Source organism: Odocoileus virginianus, chromosome 8 (genome assembly GCF_023699985.2).
Source record: "Odocoileus virginianus isolate 20LAN1187 ecotype Illinois chromosome 8, Ovbor_1.2, whole genome shotgun sequence".
Classification (NCBI taxonomy): domain Eukaryota; kingdom Metazoa; phylum Chordata; class Mammalia; order Artiodactyla; family Cervidae; genus Odocoileus; species Odocoileus virginianus.
In genome coordinates, this window is record NC_069681.1 from 60906373 (window position 1) to 60927954 (window position 21582).

At 34.2% G+C, this 21582-nt stretch overlaps 1 protein-coding gene across 2 annotated transcripts in view; it reads left to right on the forward strand.

The window, feature by feature from the left end:
* The window catches only part of DACH1 (dachshund family transcription factor 1), a 455863-nt gene that overhangs the window by 297824 nt on the left and 136457 nt on the right, over positions 1-21582 (forward strand). The window contains exons 4-5 of one of the 2 annotated variants that reach the window (XM_070471591.1): positions 10641-10796; positions 11245-11417. In XM_070471591.1, the coding sequence (XP_070327692.1) occupies positions 10641-10796; positions 11245-11417 (329 nt within the window). The remainder of the gene's footprint in view (positions 1-10640; positions 10797-11244; positions 11418-21582) is intronic. The other variant, XM_070471592.1, reaches the window with a different exon arrangement.

Consider the following 21582-nt stretch of genomic DNA (forward strand, 5'->3'; position numbering starts at 1 on the left):
ATGTTGGCTTTTTTTTCTTTAATAGCAATGGGAAACAATGGAAGTCCTCTACGTAGGGGAGTGACAATGTAAGATTTGTAATTAAAAGTAATGATGGTCCCTGAATCTAATTACAGTAGCAGATAGAGAAATAGAGTAGAGATAAATTACACAGATGAAATAAACAGGACATGAAACAGTGAAAGAGGGGGAGACAAAGATGATTCCTAGGTTTCTGGCTTATACAACTAGTTGGTCATGTCATTCTTTGAGGTTAACTAGGTTTGAGAAGATAATTTAACTTAGATCCATGCATATGAGAAATATCAAAATTCCCATGAGTCTGCTATCCTACCTGTAAGGGTTTATGATTTGTGGAAAATTCAGTAGCATTTTTGGCTCAAGTAAGAAGATTTTTCAGTTTCAACATATATCACCAGAGGCGGGATAGGGAGGATAGAAAGAAGGTAATTGGATGAAGGCAATCAAAAGGCACAAACTTCCAATTATAAGATAAATACTAGGAATGTAATGTAAATATGATAAATATAAGTAACACTGGTATTATATATGGAAGCTGTTAGGAGAATAAGTCATGCAAGACTTTTCATCATAGGAATCTTTCTTCTATTTCTTTAATTTTGTAAAGGTGTGAGATGATGGATGTCCACTAAATTTATCATGATAATCATTTTATGACATTTATGATAATCATTTTATGACATATGAGATTTTATGACGTATGTCAAGTCATTATGATATACATGTTAAACTTTTACAGTGCTGTATGTCAATTATATCCCAACAGAACAGAAGAAAAGAAAATAAAATTGAAAATATTATATAAAAGACTAAGGGCTAATACTGATTTCACCTTACCATGAGCAGCACTTACACATGAACATAAAATTGTTAATATTATATACCATGGCACTGAGTACTCTACTAACAGTATAGAAAGTAGATTAACTTGAAATTTTATTTTATATAATTGTAAATCTATAGGAAAATTATAATATCTTTAGAGAGGAAAATTTCTAGTTCATTTGTTTGCCTAATGGAAAAGCAATTTGATGAGTTAAAATGGGAAAAGGTAGAAATTCACTGACATTGACAATGAGAAAGGTTAAAAGATACAGTTAAATTAGTATGGATACATTATACCAAATTGCTTTACATTATACCAAATGCATTATTTTTAGACTGGAAAGCTTAAATATGTTCCTAATAATGTTATTTCTACACCATCTATTATAGGATTATAGTTTAACTATGAAAATTTACTAATCTGTTGCAGTATTTTAATTTCCACTAAATAGAAACATTTGACTCTTGCTTACAGTCATCCACATCAGCAAGACACCCAAATATTTAGTCAATACAATTAATCTGGATACTATTTCTTTCCTCATACGGAGTTCTATGTAACTATTTACCAATCTGAGTCTGTATTTGTTTGTTTTGTTTGTTTTGCAGGATCTATTTTACCTGGTTAACACTTAGAACATGATGCTAATGAGTCCAAAGAAAACAAGATCAAAAAGCAAAGTGTTTTCTGATATAATTATCTGTCTACTCCACATTAAGTATTTAAACTTTTATCTTTATAATAATAGTGTTCTTTCTCTTGCTTTCTGAAATGGTATAAAATAAGGGAAAACCCATAAAGTACTGTATTCTTTATATAATGACACATTCTAGTAACTTTCATGAGTCCAAAATTGAGGTTATTTAAAATGGAAACTATTGTCTATTTTAAGTTAACTAATGCTGTTTCAATTTTCCATGATTCCTCAAAGATTCTCAGTGTAATAATTTTTTAATAATATCTGCCTGTTCTTTAAGACTTCATTTAGATATCCCATCTGACATTAATGACTTGAACTTCAGCTTTGGTTTTACAATTTGTTTCTTATTATTGCAAGTTGAACAGTCATTAGCCATGGTAAATGATATTGAAGCAAAATGAAAAAAAATAAATAAACAGTTCTGATTTCCAGTTTTCTGTGTGCCACTTTGTGCAGAACATTAACTTTTGCTACTTTTGACAGCACTGTGGATTATGCAAGGTGAAAAGAATCTCAACTAGATGAAATGTAGCTAATAGCATAGTTCTGATGAGTGTAAGAACACTGGTAGCAACCGATAGCACCAGTATTATATTATCACCATTGCATTTAAAATAAAATGTTTCAAAACAGCTCTGCATTCAAAATAAAGTAAAAGGTAAAATAGAAAACTACTTGTATGGTAAGAGTTAAACTTCTCGTTCACGAATATGTAACACTCAGAGTTAGGTTTACTTAATGACAGATAACTGAAGAAAATCTCTAGTTATTTCTGGAAAAGAACATATTTTCCTAAATGACTCATATTTATTGACAGTGGGATAGTTAGAATTCATAAAAATATTATTCTTTCTAAGAAAAAAATTGCATTTCCAAATCAAACGAGCTATATGTGCAAATATAAATTTTAGACTCTGGAAATGGCCTACTCTGTGGGCATTATTGTGCAATACCAATTAGGAGGTGTTTGTGCTGTTTTCTTTGCTAAACCACTATACTTAAACTGGAACATTTAAAATTGTGCCCCAATTAATTGTATCCTTTACAGATTGCCTCTTCCTCATTTTAAAATAAAGCAATTTGACTAAATTGAACCAAAAACCAGATGATTTAAGTGTTTCTATTTTCTAAAGTATATCAGTTAGTTCAAATCATTATCCAGAAAAATGATTTAAAATATTACATTACAATAATTCATGACAGAACTGTGTCTCCTATTTATGCAAAATATGTGTATGCTGACAGGTCATATCACACTTTTTATTACAGTGAAGTTTATCCTCTAAAACATAACTTGTTTATTCTCACCTACTTCTGAAGTAACAGCTAAACATTTGTAGCAACTGAGACTAGTCTTTACTTTTCCTTGGTAGCCTTGATTCTATTGTTAAGATGGCGTTGACATCCTTCTAAGTGGTCTCCGATGGTATGGAGTAAATGCCTGCTCCAGCCATCATTTTCATTGTCAACGAATCTTGACAAAGTCAGGTTCCCGTCACAGTCTATCAGCATCACTCACTAAGCTGTGGTGTGACCGTTAGTCCCTTTGAGACTTGCCTCCTTTATCACGGTCAGCCTGTGGGAAAATCTGAACAAAAAGTTACATGTCAACTAGGTATGAAAGAAAATAACATGTAAATATACTTTTACTCTTAATGCATGATAGTTTCAAAGACATTTCTTTTTTACAGATCACTTTAACTTTGTGTTTGATTATTTTACATGTGCTCATGTGCATTTAAAAATATGGTGACCTTCTATTTTGGAACCTATTTCTTATTATATATGTTTAGGATTCAATAATAAATATAATTATTTGGGGTAGGATTTTAATTACTATCCCTGATATATATACCCAAAGTTTTCTTTCTTTTTTTTAACTTAAAGAGAAACAGTAATAACATTCTTCACCAAAACATTTTTCCTTTCCTATCTAAAAGCTGTGTTCTAAAAAATGATCTTTATTTCATTAATGGTTATCCCCACATTTAATCATTCTTTATTTTTTAACTAATGTAATCTTTTTTCTTTGAATTTCTGTCTTAGTTGGTAATTTAAAGTTTCAGTTGATTTATGAAGTAACATTTCAAAAATTGAGCATTCATATATCTTTCCTTTTATTTCAGTTTCTTTTTAATGAACCAGTTACTAAAATTCTACTTAGAATACAGTCAAGTTTCTGGTTGGTTCTATTGAATAATCTAAGTAACTTGGATTTGAAATAATAATTTTCCTATGGTTACACAGGAGACAAAATTTAAAATACACCTCAATTTTAAAAAAGTAAAAATCAATCAGTACTTATTAATAGCAGCTGAACCGAAGTTGCTACCTTAACGATCACTCCAGACTCCACAGATTTCCTCCTCTTCCATTTATAGGAGAGGATGACCAGCATGGGAGAGGGAGTTTGAAAGAAAAAACCCCAAAACTGGTAGTGAAAAGACAGAATCTAATGGAGGCCACGTGACTTAGTGATTCCTTTTTGAGGGTCCTTTCTCACCACCAAGTGCTGGGAGAGGAGAGAGTATTACTCAAGGATTAGAGATACTTCCACCTCATTTCATAGCTGAATGTCTGCTGCGGCTGAACTGTTTTCTGTACATGTTTGAGCAGGGGGAGAGAGGATTGAGGAGGTGGCAGAATAGAGAGAGTTGACATCTTCAGAACTAAAGGATACACATCAGGGGAAGGGCCTTTGTATCAAAAGACCATGAAAATAGAAAGCCCAGAGATAAATCCATGCACCTATGGACACCTTACTTTTTACAAAGGAGGCAAGAATATGCAATGGAGAAAAGACAAGCTGTTAAACAAGTGGTGCTGGGAAAATTGGTCTACCACTTGTAAAAGAATGAAACTAGAACACTTTCTAACACCACACACAAAAATAAACTCAAAATGGATTAAAGATCTAAATGCAAGGCCGGAAACCATAAAACTCCTACAGAAAAACACAGGCAAAACAATCTCTGACATAAATCACAGCAGGATCCTCTATGACCCACCTCCCAGAGTAATGGAAATAAAAGCAAAAATAAGCAAATGGGACCTAAATAAACCTAAAAGCTTTTGCACAACAAAGGAAACTATCAGTAAGGTGAAAAGACAGCCTTCAGAATGGGAGAAAATAATAGCAAATAAAGCAACTGAGAAAGAATTAATCTCAAAAATATACAAGCAGCTCATGCAGCTCAACTCCAGAAAAATAAACGACCCAATCAAAAAACGGGCCAAAGAACTAAACAGACATTTCTCCAAAGAAGACATACAGATGGCTAACAAACACATGAAAAGGTGCTCAACATCACTCATTATCAGAGAAATGCAAATCAAAACCACAATGAGGTTCTGCCTCACACTGGTCAGAATGACTGCCATCAAAAAGTCTACAAACAATAAATGTTGGAAAGGGTGTGGAGAAAAAGGAACCCTCTTACACTGTTGGTGGGAATGCAAACTAGTACAGCCGCTATGGAGAACAGTGTGGAGATTCCTTAAAAACCTGGAAACAGAACTCCCATACGACCCAGAAATCCCACTCTTGGGCATACACACCGAGGAAACCAGAATTGAAAGAGACACGTGCACCTCAGTGTTCATCTCAGCACTGTTTACAGTAGCCAGGACATGGAAGCAACCTAGATGTCCATCAGCAGATGAATGGATAAGAAAGCTGTGGTACATATACACAGTGGAATATTACTCAGCTATTATAAAGAATGCATTCAAATAAATTCTAATGAGGTAGATGAAACTAGATGCTATTATACAGAGTGAAGTAGGTCAGAAAGAAAAGCACCAATACAGTATACTAATGCATACATATAGAATTTAGAAAGATGGTAACAATGATCCTATATGCGAGGCAGCAAAAGAGACACAGATGTAAAGAATAGACTTTTGGACTCTATGGGAGAAGGCGAGGGTGGGGTGATTTGAGAGAATAGCATTGAAACATGTATATTACCATATGAAAAATAGGTAGCCAGCCCAAGTTCGATGCATGAGACAGGGTGCTCAGGGCTGGTGCATTGGGATGGCCCTGAGGGATGGGATGGGGAGGGAGTTGGGAAGGGGGGTCAGGATGGGGAGCACATGTACACCCATGGCTGATTCATGTCAAAGTATGGCAAAAATCACTATAACAGTGTAAAGTAATTAGCCTCCAATTAAAATAAATAAATAAATTTTTAAAAGACCATGACGTTTAGGCAGCTTGCTGCTGCTGCTGAGTCGCTTCAGTTGTGTCCAACTCTGTGTGACCCCATAGACAGCAGCCCACCAAGCCCCCGTCCCTGGGATTCTCCAGGCAAGAACACTGGAGTGGGTTGCCATTTCCTTCTCCAATGCATGAAAGTGAAAAGTGAAAGTGAAGTAAGCTCAGTCCTGTCCGATTCTTCGTGACTCCATGGACTGCAGCCTACCAGGCTCCTCTGTCCATGGGATTTTCCAGGCAAGAATACTGGAGTGGGGTGCCATTGCCTTCTCCTTAGGGAGCTTGTAAGAGCACAGAGTTGAAGGAAATTTCCATTGTCAAGGACCTATGCAATTAAGAGGTCTTGCTAGATGACCCCAACAAGTGATCAAACATTACATACGAGGGGATACTCTGGATATAGACACCTGTCGTGTGGGAGATGTCAGTGACCAATAAGCACAGCCATAGGAATGACAGTGTGAGCGGAACTTGAGCAGGTGCCAACTGGATGGGAGAAGACACCTCCCTTTTCTTACCAGGAGAAGGGAGAAGAATGGATGACAAGCTGTCCAAGCCCCTCTGATTTCCAACTACCTAGGTTCTGGGCCTAGCTGGTGGTGACAGACAGGAGGATGCAGAGAGTAGTTTAAAATAGAATGGATTTTTGTATGCTCAAAATCTGCTCAAGGTTATTAAGGAGTAGAAGAGGGGGTCTTGACAGAGCATATTTGAAGGCCATAATTGGAGTGAAAAGTTTATATTTGCTATCTATCAGTTCTGTTTGATAATCTGGTTATCTTTAGAGTAGAGATAGCTTCAAATTTATGGGTTTCTTCCCAAAGTAGTCTATTTCTCTGTTTACCAGATCCATCATAAAATATATATCATATAATATCTTAAAAATATAAAATGGAAGCATAGAAAAAAAAGCATCTGACTTACAAAAAGACTAAGATAGTCCATCCAACTATTTACGTTTTCAGAAAATATAACTAAGTTTTAAAGTTGGGGTGGAGATGTAAGCAGGGACTCTCCCATAGGTGTTCCTTATGAACTTAAATTTCAGTAACACTGAACTGAAAAATCACGGTTCCCACGTGGCTTGGTGGTAAAGAATCTGCTTGTCAATGCAGGAGATGCAGGTTCAATTCCTGGGTAGGGAAGATCTGGAGAAGATGTAATGGCAACACACTCCAATATTCTTGCCTGAAGGATTTCCATGGACAGAGGAGTCTGGTGAGGCTACAGTCCATGGAGTCACAGAAAGGACACAACTTAGCAACAAAACAACAATAAAACCTTAAAATCATCTTATTTATCCATGATAAATACACAGCTTTTATAGGAAAGAAAGCTAAACACACACAATCACTTTTTGTATATAAGTTCCATATGTTTGCATATATGTAATAATAGATATATTCTTGCTATCAATATAATTAAGCAGAGTAAATAAATTGTTTCAGATTATATAAATACATAATAAATAGCTTTTAGCTAGACAGGTGTTAATTTCAATTTTTCCTCTTGCATTCATAATGCCCACCTAATCTGGTTGCGGGAAAATAATACATTTGTTAATTCTTTATCCACCAAACCACACCAAAGCACACATTAGGAGCTGGCCTGCCTGATGCTTGTAGTTACACAACTTAATTTCATCATATAATAGCTGCCTGTGTGTTCTGCTGTTAGTCAGAGCACAGATTTATTTCCACCTGTGTAAGCAGGTGTCTAGCTTGAGGTTCTCCCACTGCTTCTCCACAATCTCTGTTTAGGATTAGGTATGGGAGATTGTCTCTCCCTTTTTTTCTACCACCCCCAACACATTAAAATATCCATATGAGGTCTAAATAATCAAACAGAAGATGTGCTGAGCCTTTTCACAAGCTCATGACCATTTTTCTTGGTTTGGAATCATTTTATACATTTATCAAATGTCTGAGTTTCTGCACACTTGCCTCTGCTCTATATTATAGTATATGTTCTTTGAGGCTACTAGGACTAGATCAAGGTTTATTTGTACTCCAGTGTAAAATCAAAGAAATGGTGGGATTCCACTAGAATGAAAGAGGAGAGATCAGTTCTTTTCTGTGTCTCTACAACTCCCCTTACCACATGTTGGGCTTCTTTTGTGGCTCAGCTGGTAAAGAAGCCACCCACGATGTGGGAGACCTGGGTTTGATTCGTGGGTTGGGAAGATCCACTGGAGAAGGGAAAGGCTACCCCCTCCAGTATTCTGGCCTGGAGAGTTCCGTGGACTGTATAGTCCAGGGGGTCGCAAAGAGTGGGACTCGATTGAGCGACTTTCACCTTCACCACGTTGGGACTTTTCTTTTATAGGAAATCTGCTGTCTCCTGTAAGTTTTCATTCAGACTTAATAATAAACTTTAATCTCAAAGGTATATATGCATATGCATGATTGTGTGTAGGCTCATATGTAGATACTGGCTCATATCATTAAATATATTGATTTAAAGCAAAGCAGTTGAAAATTATACCTTTAATAACTATGGGCACGTCTTGTTCTGAAATGGCCTATTTTCAATTCTTATTTATTCATGCTAATAGAGGAGCAGGATGTTATAAATTATGCAAAAATCACTTACAGCTGACTTGGTTATATATTGTATATTTTTCATCAGACTTAGTTTCTTAATTGTTTGCTCTATTTATTACCCAAATGAGTTAACATCATGAGTATTTAACAAATGATGATTGGCGGAGATGGCTAGGAGCATTTTATGTAGTGAGAAAATCGAATCTATGGAAAATTCTCATACGGACGATTGATAGTTACCCTTACACAAGGATTGATATCTCATGATCCAAAAGAGATGTGGAAATTGGTAGGATTTTGTCTATAATCTCTCATCAGGATGATTTAATCAGAATTTTAACTTTATGTTTTATAACTTGATAATGTGAAAAAATAGAATTATAAGTGCTTCTCTACTGATTTGAGAGGGAAACTGAAGTATCTTTGGAAAATGTCTTTTTCCCACATATTAACTAGTAATTAAGATGTACATAAAAGAATTTGGCTCAACTGAACAGAGAAATAGGTAATAGGTATAAGCAGAACTCAAATTCAGTCCAAAATAATGAATGTTAAAAATTTTCCCTCTTTCATTTATTAGTTAATTAACCTCAAAAATGTGATCTAATGTGAAAATGTAGTCCTTGGATATTTTTTTTTGTTTTTGTCCTTGGGTATTTTAAATGAAATGGAAAAAATAATTTATTATATATAAATTTCCAATGCAATTTTCATATTCAAATAACATTTATTCCAAAGGGTTATTTCTATATCCAAATAGTTGGTATTTATGCTTTAAATCTTATTTTAACTAATAACATAAAAAGTAAATAAGTAATGAAGACTTTTGTACATACTTTGATATGGCAATATAAAGTGAAAATGTTTCAGATGTTTTATCACTGAATATTTTATTGACGTAATATGTTCAAAATTTCTATACTTATAACTTCTCCATGTTTGACTAGGACCTTGTTATACAGTATTGAAAATGTCATGAGTAGAGAAATAAGCTGTATAAATTTGTGAAAATAGAGGTGAATTTTTATATCATAACGTAGCAGCAAGTTGGAGAAATTTCTCTTATGTGAGTCACTTTTGTATGAAGCTATAAACCTCCTCTTTTTTCTTTATTAAGCCAAAAACTGTCATGGTTTCTTGTAAAATAATATAGATAAGAAAGATATTCATTTTAATTGATTCTTTGAATTGTTTAATAAAATTGCTTTGTTTGATTGCTGAAGAATTTGAATTGAGTTTTCATTACCCACTTCTGAACAATTTACTCTAAGATCCAGACAGTATTGAGCTAATGAGTTTGAATTTATATTGAACCTTAACTGTCTTCATGAAGTAAATGGAAAAAATCATGGCAATAACTAAGTATTCTTCATTAAAAACTATGTCGTAGAGATTTTACAATGAGGCTTTAAATAGAGCTAAAGTGTTTAAATTGGAGTTTTACCAATTTTGCTGTTTCTAAGCATATTATATGAAAAGATGGTTTCTTTTCCTTTTTAAGAAATGGAAACTCATAAACCAATAGGGATATTACAGAAAATTTCTTTCAAGTGGGTAGTTTGTACATTCAGTAGATTCAGTTAAGCAATAAATGTTAAAATAATTTAATCTGAGAACATGCCTACATTAAAATGATAGATAAAAATCTTTCAAGGAGTATCCTATTAAGTGTTTCAGGATTCTCTTGATCCAAAACACTATCACAATTTTAAAATGCATGCCCTCAAATGCACCGTTCTGACTTTGGCATTGGTATTGCCACAATTATAAACTTGTTTCTCTGTAATTGAAAACAGGAGATGTTGATACGCATACATTTAATTTATTGCTTTGATATTATTATCTTTTGTAAAGTGATCTTTGGGTTCTCTGTATTCTATCTAATCAAGTTGGGCATTTAATAATTCCATGTTTAGCACTTGCTGAGGAATTAAGTTAGGAACCTTAACTCTGAAGGGTGACTAGGATTCCATTAAGCAAGGATAACTTTGCATTCTATAACTATCACTGTGATTCAGGCCCAAGAGGTAATGAATCCTCTAGGTATATAATAGAGTCAATTTTATATTAGATTGGTTAGTCAAACAGTATTAAACCCCACCCATAGGCTACTTATTGTAGAAATGTCATTTTTCAAAAACCACATTCAAGAAATAGAAAAACAAAAAGAAAATACGGTTTAGGAGAAATTTATTTACTTGAGCTTATTTCCCAAGAAATCACTTAGCTATTTTCCAAATGTGATATGTTTTTTAAAACATCATTTAAAATTAGTCATTAGAAGATTTGGAATAATACTGTAGACAAATAATTTATATTCATTCCCCACAGGCAGCAGTGATGGTTCTTGGGATAAAGAAACACTGTACTCTTCCCCACCCCAGGGATCTCAGGCTTCTGTTACCCACCCCCGCATACCTGGAGTGCATAGCCTTCCAGTTAGTCATCCTCTCCACCATCTTCAGCAGAGCCACCTTCTGCCAAATGGTACGATGGCATTTTTTAGCACTAAAAATAATAGCTGTAAAGGGAAAAAAAAGTAATGATCAGATAGTAAAATATAGGACATAATTGAAATGTATATTACATTTAGATAGTTAATTATGATAAAGAAAACCATAGTATTTAAAACAAGAATTAGACTGATCAGAATAATGTAGCAAAAAATTAACTGTTTATATTAAAAACCAATGAAGAGTGGTGAGTGATAAAACATGGCACCAAACTGGTTAGTTTTTACTTTAATTTCCCTGAGTGATAAATGGGCATTATTGCATACAAGAGGACAAATATTTTTCCTTTGTTATTATTAGAACATTTTTAAATGCTTCAATTTTCAATGATTATGTTCTTAACCATTTTAATTAGTGAGATATACTATGTTTCATCGTTCTATTTGAATAGAGAGATGATGATGCATGTGTATTTTTTACAGGACTGGAGCTCCCTTTTATGATGATGCCCCACCCTCTAATTCCTGTCAGCCTACCTCCAGCATCTGTCACCATGGCAATGAGCCAGATGAACCATCTTAGCACCATTGCAAATATGGCGGCAGCAGCACAAGTTCAGAGTCCCCCATCCAGAGTCGAGACATCTGTTATTAAGGTAATGGTTTAATTATATGACTGATTTGGCCAAAACCAAGACCATCTTAAGTCACCATCACTCAATCCATTTTTCTTATTCCACAAGTAGTTCTAACTTTAAAAAGCTAAGTAATACAGTAAATAGATTATAAGAAAAAGTCACTTATAGTAATTAGAACCATGGGTACAATATTTAAGAAGGTTAGGTTAACTTAACGTTCTATAATATATCTACTAAGAGGGAGATGAACATAGAGTATTAAATGATATATTTCAAATTTTGTGTGTGTGCCCTTGTAAGTATGGTTGTGTTTGTGTTCATGGGTATGTGTGCATATTTGTGTTTTGTTATGAGCCTCGAGATATGGAAATTAGTATCTGATTTGTTTTCAGAAGACCACAAGGGTTAAATTATGTTTCTGCCACTTAACTAACTCTGTCATCTTGATTTAACTTGATCTTTCTGATTGTTTCTATACCTAAAAATGGATAATACAGCATGGATATAAAAAACTAAATGAAGTAATAAAATTGGAAGTTTTTTGTAGATTAAAAAATAAATAGGAAGTGGAAAATAACATTATTGTTATCTAAACATCACGTATGTATATATGTACACAATTCTCTGATTCTGTATATGTGTGTGGGAGGTATGTTTATACTTTTAAATATGTGTGTATCTGTATATACTTTTTCATTCATATTACTTTATAATGTATTTTTAAATCAAAGTACTTTAAATGCATTGACAGAATAGACTATTAATTTTTAAACTAAGTAAAAGGCACCTCATACTGCATTATCCATATTTAACATAATTATTATCCTGTTTTTCTGAATATAAAACATGTGAGTTTAGGGGAGTCTCTGGAGCATGTTTTACATAAATGGCCTTGTTACAGTTTTTATTCATTGCTTGTGGGAATGCAAAATTTAATGCCCATTTTAGTATACAGTTTGGTGGTTTCTAATGAAACTAAACATGCCCTTACCATACAATCATATGATTTTTACCCAAAGGAGTTGAACATTGATGTCTACACAAAAATTTGCACATGGACGTTTATAGCAGTTGTTTTCGTAATTGCCAAAACTTGGAAGCAACCAAGATGCCCTTCAGTAGTTTACTAGATATTAAAAAAAAAAGTATATATCCATCTACTATGGCTGTTTTTTACCATTTGTGACAACATGGATGTCCATGCAGGGTATTATACTTAGTGAAATAAAGCACACAGAGAAAGGCAAATACTGCATTTTTTCACTTTTATTTAGAGTCTTAAAAAATAAAACAAATGAACAAACACAACAGAAATAGATTCACAGATAACAGAAAACAAACTAGTGGTTACCCGAGGGAAGAGGGTTGGGCGAGGAGCAAATAGGTGAAAGGGGTTAGAGGTACCAAACTATTAGGTACAAATAAACGTGCAACAAACATATGGTGTACAATGCAGAAAATATAGTCCATATTTTATAATAACTTTATATGGAGAGTAATATATAAAAATACCAAGTTGCTATGATATACACCTGAAAAATAATACAATATTGTATGTCAACTATGTTTCCAAAAAATAAATTAACATTTATTAAGTGGGTAAGCCATGGTTCAATAAGAGATTATATGAAAAAATGAAATAAAGAAGTTTATTAATCATAGGACCTGGAGGAAGTATTGATACTTGGCATGCCTCCAGAGACCAGACAGGAAGGTTAAGATGGAATACAGACAGATAGGGCAAGGCAGGACCTGAGGCAAATGCCTTATTAGGATCCATGGATGAGTACCTTGGGGTTTCCAAGCTAAGGTTGGATTGGTCGATTCAAACCAAGGAGTAGGAATTTGGTAAGCCTCCCAGGGATCTTATCTAGGAAGACTGTTGAACACAAGGGCTGTTGAGGAAATCATACCAGGAACATATATTTCTTCATTATTCTGGTATGCACTAACATGAAGGGGCTAGTGTCAATTTAAGGTCCCTGCAGTCCACTTGGTCAAAGAAAATGGATGCTGAGGCAGTCGTACTAAGGAGTAGCTTAGCTGAATTCTCACTGCCATACAAAGGAATATTATTAAGAGCTAAAAGGAAATGAGCTATCAAGCCATGAAAAGAAACTCAAGTGCATACTGCTAAGTTAAAAAAGCTAGTTTGAAAAGGTTTTGCACCATATGGTTTCAAGTGTAGGACACACAAGAAAAAGTCAAAACTATGGAGATCCTAAAAACAGCGGTTCACAACCGTCCAGGCCATAGACAGGAACGAGTACATGACCTGTTAGGAGCCTGACCACACAGGAGGTGAGTGGTGGCAAGTTAACAAGGCTTCATCTGTATTTACAGTCACTCCCCATCACTCAGGTTACTGCCTGATCTCAGGAACACAAACTGGGGGCTCCCTCCTATTCTGCATTATAGAGAGCTGTATATTTACTTCATTACATATCACAACGTAATAATAATAAACATAAAGTACAGAATGAATGTAATGTGCTTGAATCATCCCCAGACTATCCCCAACCCCATCCGTGGAAAAATTGTCTTCCACAGAGCTGGTCCCTGGTGCTAAGATGTTGAAGATCACTGCTAAAAATATCAGTGGTGTCTAGTGGGTGGGAGCAGGGGATGAATAGAGAATGGGGAGTTTTTACGACTATGGAAATACCCTGTATGATGCAGTGACGGTTTTAAGGTATTATGCATTTTATAAAGGTCTCGTTATTACTTACCTAAAAAGTTGAGTAATATGCAAATAGTATTTTTTTTACATAATAGTGGCTCTGTAAACAAAGAGGAATGGAATCCCCATCTCTTCTGTCTCCTGCATTGGTAGGTGAGTTCTTTACCACTAGCGCCACCTAGGAAGCCCCAAACAAAGATGGGCTTATGTTCCTTATGTAATTTTCAGAAGTACCCTTACCAGAGAAAAATAACAAATATCATAGGAGACCTAGATGAACTAATAAAACATCATTTTTTGAGAGAATGTCAGTGAATGCTGCATTGTTATTAGTCAAAGAACTGAGAAGAGAACTTTTTCAAATCCTGAGTGACTTAACTACTAGATAATTTGTTAATTTGTTAATCACAGTATCAATTCAACTTACAATCATTTCTGGTAATAGTTATTACTGAGAACTTAGCATTCTTATCACCTCACTCATTTGAAGCAGTGTTTAGAAAACTCTCATTATACATATTAATTAAAATTATTTTAGAGGAAATTTTTATTTTCCCCAAAGAAAATGTTTAACTCTTATGTCACATCAAATAGTGTGGGGCCAAGTGGATAATTAGAATATAGCCTACAGTTTGGTTGCCTGAAAAGATCTAAATATAAAGGCTAATTAAAAGTGAAATGTTAAATACCAAAAAAGATTTACCTGTATTGGAAAAGAAATGATAAAACAAGAAAAAATAGGTATCATCCCTATATGGGAATGTGCTAATTACATTTTTTGATAGTAATGATAAGAATTAAACTTAAAATTCAACCTAAATGAAAACAGCAATAAGAATTTATTGAACAGAAGAAAAGCAAAAACACAGCTCTTAGTGTTACATATATATATATATATTTTTTTTTAATTGTTATCCTTTACTACTAATTACAAGAACCACAATGATTTTCCCATAAATTTATTTTTGAAAATGTAGGTACTAGTTCAAGCACTAGAATAGGGTCTACAAGCTGCTGAACTTGAGTAAATCTACCCTGCTGCCAATTTTTGTAATGGACTATGAATTAGGAATGACTTTACATTTTTAAATGGTTGGAAAAACTCATAGGAAGAAAACTCTTTAATAACACATGAATATCATATGGAATTCAAATTTTGGTATCCATAAAAAAACTTTTTGGAATGTAGACACACACCAATTTACATAATGTCCATGATTACTTTAACATATGGAGGCAGAGTTAAAAAAATATTTACCAATCTGCTCTTTACAGAAAAAAATGGCCAATCCTTGAATTTTTATTAACTTAAACCCATGTGAATCTTATGCTGTGGTTAATTGAAGCAGCACAAATTAAACTCCCAAACACTATAGAGCAATAAGACTTGGCATTGAAAGAAAAGAAGAAAAGCATTGAGGAAAAGAAAATTACATAGGTGAGGACAGTTCCAATATGACATGGTTATTTGCTTTAAATGCAAGCCTCCAAGACAGAGTCTGCTAAAGTATTGAATTTAGATTTTCTCTGGTTGATTGTCTTAGACTACTGTAAATATTAGTGCAATAACTTTGAGGAGAGAGGAAAAGGACATGTGATGTTTACACATTAGTAATTCTACATTAAATCCCTAATAGCTAAATGTCTATAAGATTATATCAAATTACTACAAGTTCTGTTTTAGTCTATTATGTATCAGATTGAAATCCATGTATGTTTATTGTTTAATATTCACAGAACATGAAGAGTAGAGGCTTTGAATGTTCAGTACAGTTCAGTCGCTCAGTCGTGTCCGACTCTTTGTGACCCCATGGACTGCAGCACGCCAGGCCTCCCTGTCCATCACCAAATCATGGAGCTTACTCAAACTCATGCGCATTTAGTCAGTGATGCCATCCAACCATCTCATCCTCTGTCATCCCCTTCTTCTCCTGCCTTCAATCTTTCCCTGCATCAGGGTCTTTTCAAATGAGTCAGCTCTTCACAACATGTGGTCAAAGTATTGGAGTTTCGGCTTTAACATCAGTCCTTCCAATGAATATTCAGGACTGATTTCCTTTAGGATGGATGGGTTGGATCTCCTTGCACTCCAAGGGACTCTCAAGAGTCTTCTCCAACACAATGGTTCAAAAGCATCAATTCTTTGGTGCTCAACTTTCTTTATAGTCCAACTCTCACATCCATACATGACCACTGGAAAAACCATAGCCTTGACTAGACGGACCTTTGTTGGCAAAGTAATTTCTCTGCTTTTAAATATGCTGTCTAGGTTGGTCATAACTTTTGTTCCAAGGAGTAAGTGTCTTTTAATTTCATGGCTGCAGTCGCCATCTGCAGTGATTTAGGAACCCAAAACTATAAAGTTGCCACTGTTTCCACTGTTTCCCCATCTATTTGCTATGAAGTGATGGGACCAGATACTATGATCTTTGTTTTCTGAATGTTGAGCTTTAAGCCAACTTTTTCACTCACCTCTTTCACTTTCATCAAGAGGCTCTTTAGTTCTTCTTTGCTTTCTGCCCCTAAGGGTGGTGTCATCTGCATATCTGAGGTTATTGATATTTCTCCCAGCAATCTTGATTCCACCTTTTGCTTCCTCCAGCCCAGCGTTTCTCATAATGTACTCTACATATATGTTAAATAAGAAGGGTGACAATATACAGCCTTGACATACTCCTTTTCCTGTTTGGAACAAGTCTGTTGTTCCATGTCCAGTTCTAACTGTTGCTTCCTGACCTGCATATAGATTTCTCAAAAGGCAGGTCAGGTGGTCTGGTATTCCCATCTCTTTCAGAATTTTCCACAGTTTATTGTGATCCACACAGTCAAAGGCTTTGGCACAGTCAATAAAGCAGAAGTAGATTTCTTCTGGAACGCTCTTGCTTTTTCGATGATCCAGCGGTGTTGGCAATTTGATCTCTGGTTCCTATGCCTTTTCTAAATACAGCTTGGACATCTTGAAGTTCACGGTTCATATACTGTTGAACCCTGGCTTAGAGAATTTTGAGCATTACTTTACTAGCATGTGAGATGAGTGCAGTTGTGCAGTAGTTTGAGCATTCTTTGTCATTTCCTTTCTTTGGGATTGGAATGAAACTGACCTTTTCCAGTTCGTGGATACTGCTGAGTTTTCCAATTTTGCTGGCATTTTGAGTGCAATGTTTCACAGCATCATCTTTTAGGATTTGAAATAGCTCAACTGGTATTATATCACCTCCACTAGCTTTTTTAGTAGTGATGATGCTTCCTAAGGCCCACTTGACTTCACATTCCAGGGTGTCTGGCTCTAGGTGAGTGATCACACCATCGAATTATCTGGGTCATGAAGATCTTTTTTGTACAGTTTTCCTGTGTATTCTTGCCAATTCTTCTTAATATCTTCTGCTTCTGTTAGGTCCATACCATTTCTGTCCTTTATTTATTGAGCCCATCTTTGCATGAAATATTCCCTTGATATCTCTAATTTTCTTGAAGAGATCTCTAATTTATTGAAGAGTTCTCTTGTCTTCAAATGTTAGATGTTTTTTAATCCAACTTCCCCTACAATGGAGAAATCATTCCTGCATACTCTCTACCCATTTTTGTATATCTATTTTGTAGAAGGCCTATTCTGTTTTCAGCAAATTTAAGATTAATGAAGTTGTTCATTGATTAAGTTAAAATTTTCATCTCAATAGCTTCTATTATATGTCGTATTTTCTTAAGAAAAAAATGTCTACTAATTATTCTGTTTTCTAACTCGATGGACATGGGTTTGGGTGGACTCTGGGAGTTTGTGATGGACAGGGAGGCCTGGTGTGCTGTGGTTCATGGGGTCACAAAGAGTCGGGCACGACTGAGTGACTGAAGTGAACTGAACTGGAATATTTAAGTTCTCTATTTTATATAGTACTTATGGTATTTCCTTTTTCCAGACCAAATATTCTAATTTCTTCTGACAAATTTTCATCCAACCTCATGATTGGCTTTTTTTTTTTTTTAATCGGCCCCCACCACACCTCCATTACCTGCCTAATGTTTTAGTAGTGAATACACAGAAAAGAGACCAAACCAACATAAAATTTAGCTTGGACAATACTTTATAAATTTAGTCATAGTTCATAACTTTTTGTTAGTTGAATGTGTGACTCAGTAAATTTCATGGATTTTGATGTGAAATGCAACTAATTTAATTTTCTTTTGCTTGTATTAGGAATTTGAATTTATCCATATTAATTTTTTCCAGGCTATTGATTTAGGCTCTTTAGATGCTCTTTAACGTTAATATTCCAAACTATCATATTAGCTATTTATACCACCTTTGTATCATTTCCAAATTGTAAAAGGATGTATTACTTGTGTTGCCTTAAATCACTGAGGAAAACAAACAGTATAAATCAAGAGATCAATTCCTCTTGTCATTAGAGAATTCCTAATAGGCTGAAATGCTCTACTCATTGATTCTCTTTGAGAATCATTCATCAAGTAACCCCCAAACCCCCTGAATGAATCGATATTTTTCTCACTTTTATTTAATACATTCATAATGGTATTGTAAGGATTTTTTTTAATGGTTCTTGCTGAAATATAAAACAAATTTAAAGAAGAAAGGCAGTGTATTTTAGTAGTTTAAAATATGAATTCTGGAGGAGGAGGCCTCCTTGGTTTATATTCCAGCTCTGCCATCTCCTAGTCTTATGACCTTGCAAAAGTCACTTAACGTCCAGTCTTTTTTTACTCTTCTGTACAATGGGGATTATTGTATTACTGCCTCATCAGGTTGTCATAATGAGTAATTTGGTATTTATAAAATCATTAGAAGCCTTTCTACAGTGACATTATCATCACCTTATTTCCAGTTTATTTTCTTCCAACGTATTCACAATCATCTGTTTAAAAATAAGTTCATAATTCTATATGGAACCTGTGACAAGATTTTGAAATACAGTTGCAATAATGTAATAAGACCTCTCTCTCTGTCTCACTCCCTTTGTCTTGTTTAGCTCCTCTCACATAACAAGAGTAGTGTATTTTGCTTTTGGGGGCTGGTAGTTCAGTAGAATGCAAAGCAGACTTTTAAATGCATTTTTTATATCACTTTTCCTTAATGATAATATAGAATTGTTTTGAGACATTGGCAACATTCAAATTATTCTATATTACTGAATAAACATCTTGCCTCATGTGCCATATTATAGTATTTTTCTGAGAACATAAAATATGACTTAATTTTAATTAATTTTGTCTACCAGTCTGCTGCTGTGTTGTATGTGTGTGTGAGAGAGAGAGAACTTAGAAACGGTTTAGGATATTCTCATTTAAAGAACTAAACACTGAAAATTTTTATATACAGTGTATAAATTTTCCATTCTGCAATATCTTTTCTAAACAGGTCCCTAAAATGCTATATCAGGAAATAATACTTTACTTGCATGAAGTTTAAAATGTTTAAAGATTATAAAAACTAGAACCAGAGTAACTGAATTCACAAAGTATATTTATAAAACCTTACAGTAATGTCATTTACCTAATTTGCTTTTGTGTACAGAACAGTTTATTTTGGGGGCAACCATAAATAACTCTAGATGTATGGATCACTTTTTTACATCGTTTTTACAAAAAAGAAAACTATTTTGTATAAATTTTACTTGGATTTTGAAAAGCAGTTATATAGGTTTCATTAATGTTTATTTGGGTATTGATATTAAATATGAAAAGGGTTCCGAACAAGGAATAGAAAGTATTAAAACAAAACTACAACTAAGGATGCCATATATCAGTGTATTGAAATCCAAGACACATATTTATATCCATGAGTGCATAATAATGCTAAAATGTAAACTCATTGTTCACCATTGGAGAATTCTAGGGAACTGAATCTTTTAAAAGACAAAAAAAGGTTTAAATAAAAGATAAAGGGTTGGAATGGAGCATTTCCCTGCCTTCCTCATACAGACTGTCCCTTGGGATAACACAAAAATGCACAAGAGAAACTTTCTGTTCATATAAATCTTATAGCAAATAAATGATTATGGAATGATATATTTCAAACTTATCAAATTGCAAACCCTAATGAAGTGATGAATCTAGGCCATGATTATTAGTGTAGATTGTCATCATAAAATGCAGACACTGTGCACTTCTGGTAGAAGCATACACCACCATCTATGAAGTACTCTTGCTCCCATATCAACTTGAATCAAGCATCCAGATGTACTTATACCAGAAATTCAGAGGATGGAGGAACAGAGTCGAATTAGACCCATCAAAGAATTGTGAGCAGTTCATAGAGGTGGTGACCTCTTAGAACATAACACAGTACCTTAACTAGACAAAAAGTTGGCTTTAAGCATTCGGCATGAACAGAGAGATGCCAATTAATGGCAATGCTGGCTGACTCAGAACTTACCTTTTCATCCTTGCTATCTTCCTTCTACTCCACCTACTTGACTTCTCTTATAATTAAGATGATATTTATTATTACGTAAGACTGAGGTATAACTTTTGAGTCAAGACTGCCTTTTTCTGCTCAAAGTGACTGTAGGAATTTGTTTTGCCAAATAGGAATCTGGAAAGTTTCCAGACCACCTGAATTCTTATAGATATGGGGAAAATATAGTTCCCTATAAATACTGAATAAGTTTGAAGAGACAGTAGGAGAATAAAGTTAAGTTGTTTATGATTACACTCAAGGGCCCTACCATTTTCCCATTTCCCATGAGTATTTCCCAAATACTCATAAGCAAAATTGAGTATTTCTTGAGAATCATCATCATAACAACGAAAAAGAGCTATGTAAATATCCTTTAAAGCCTCAGTTTAGAAGTCTGAGTTGGAATTTTGATGATGGCTGCCTGATCTTCTACTAGATGCATGTATATTAGAATTGTTTGTTATCTCTTCCCGAAGTATTTTTTAACGTTTTCCTGAATGCAGAATCCCAATCCAATTATTTATCCTTTCTGTTCACTTTTCCAGAAGGAGAGAATTTGGATATCACAATCAGTGTAAATGATTCTGGATTTCACTAAGAGTATTTACTCACTGATGGTATATACTTCATGAGAGAAAAAAGTTTTGTTGATTTTGTTTACTTACACATAACCAGACCCTAGAACACTGGTGTACATTAAGTGTTCAGTGAATAATCTCTGAATGAATGAAGTCTGACTTGTTTTAAAGCTCAGGAGTTTACCTTCTAAAAAATGCTAATCAACTTCAATTTTGTAATGTAATAGTTGCATAAAGATAAATTTAACATTTCTTCTTCCCATTCTATAACATACTCAATAAGGGAATTGCTAACTGAAAAACTGATGAAAATGAAGATAATTAAAATGAGAGCAGTATAAAGTTAAATGAAATAACCCTTTAGAGAAATGAACTGTGATTATTTAATCTTACTCTAAGAAAATATTTTAAGTTGATAAAATAGAATGCACTTTGTGGTGAAGATGAGGCAGCTGAGATAGTGCATTTTTTTAATGTTTAATCAAATGTGTAATATTGAACAGCTTATATTTT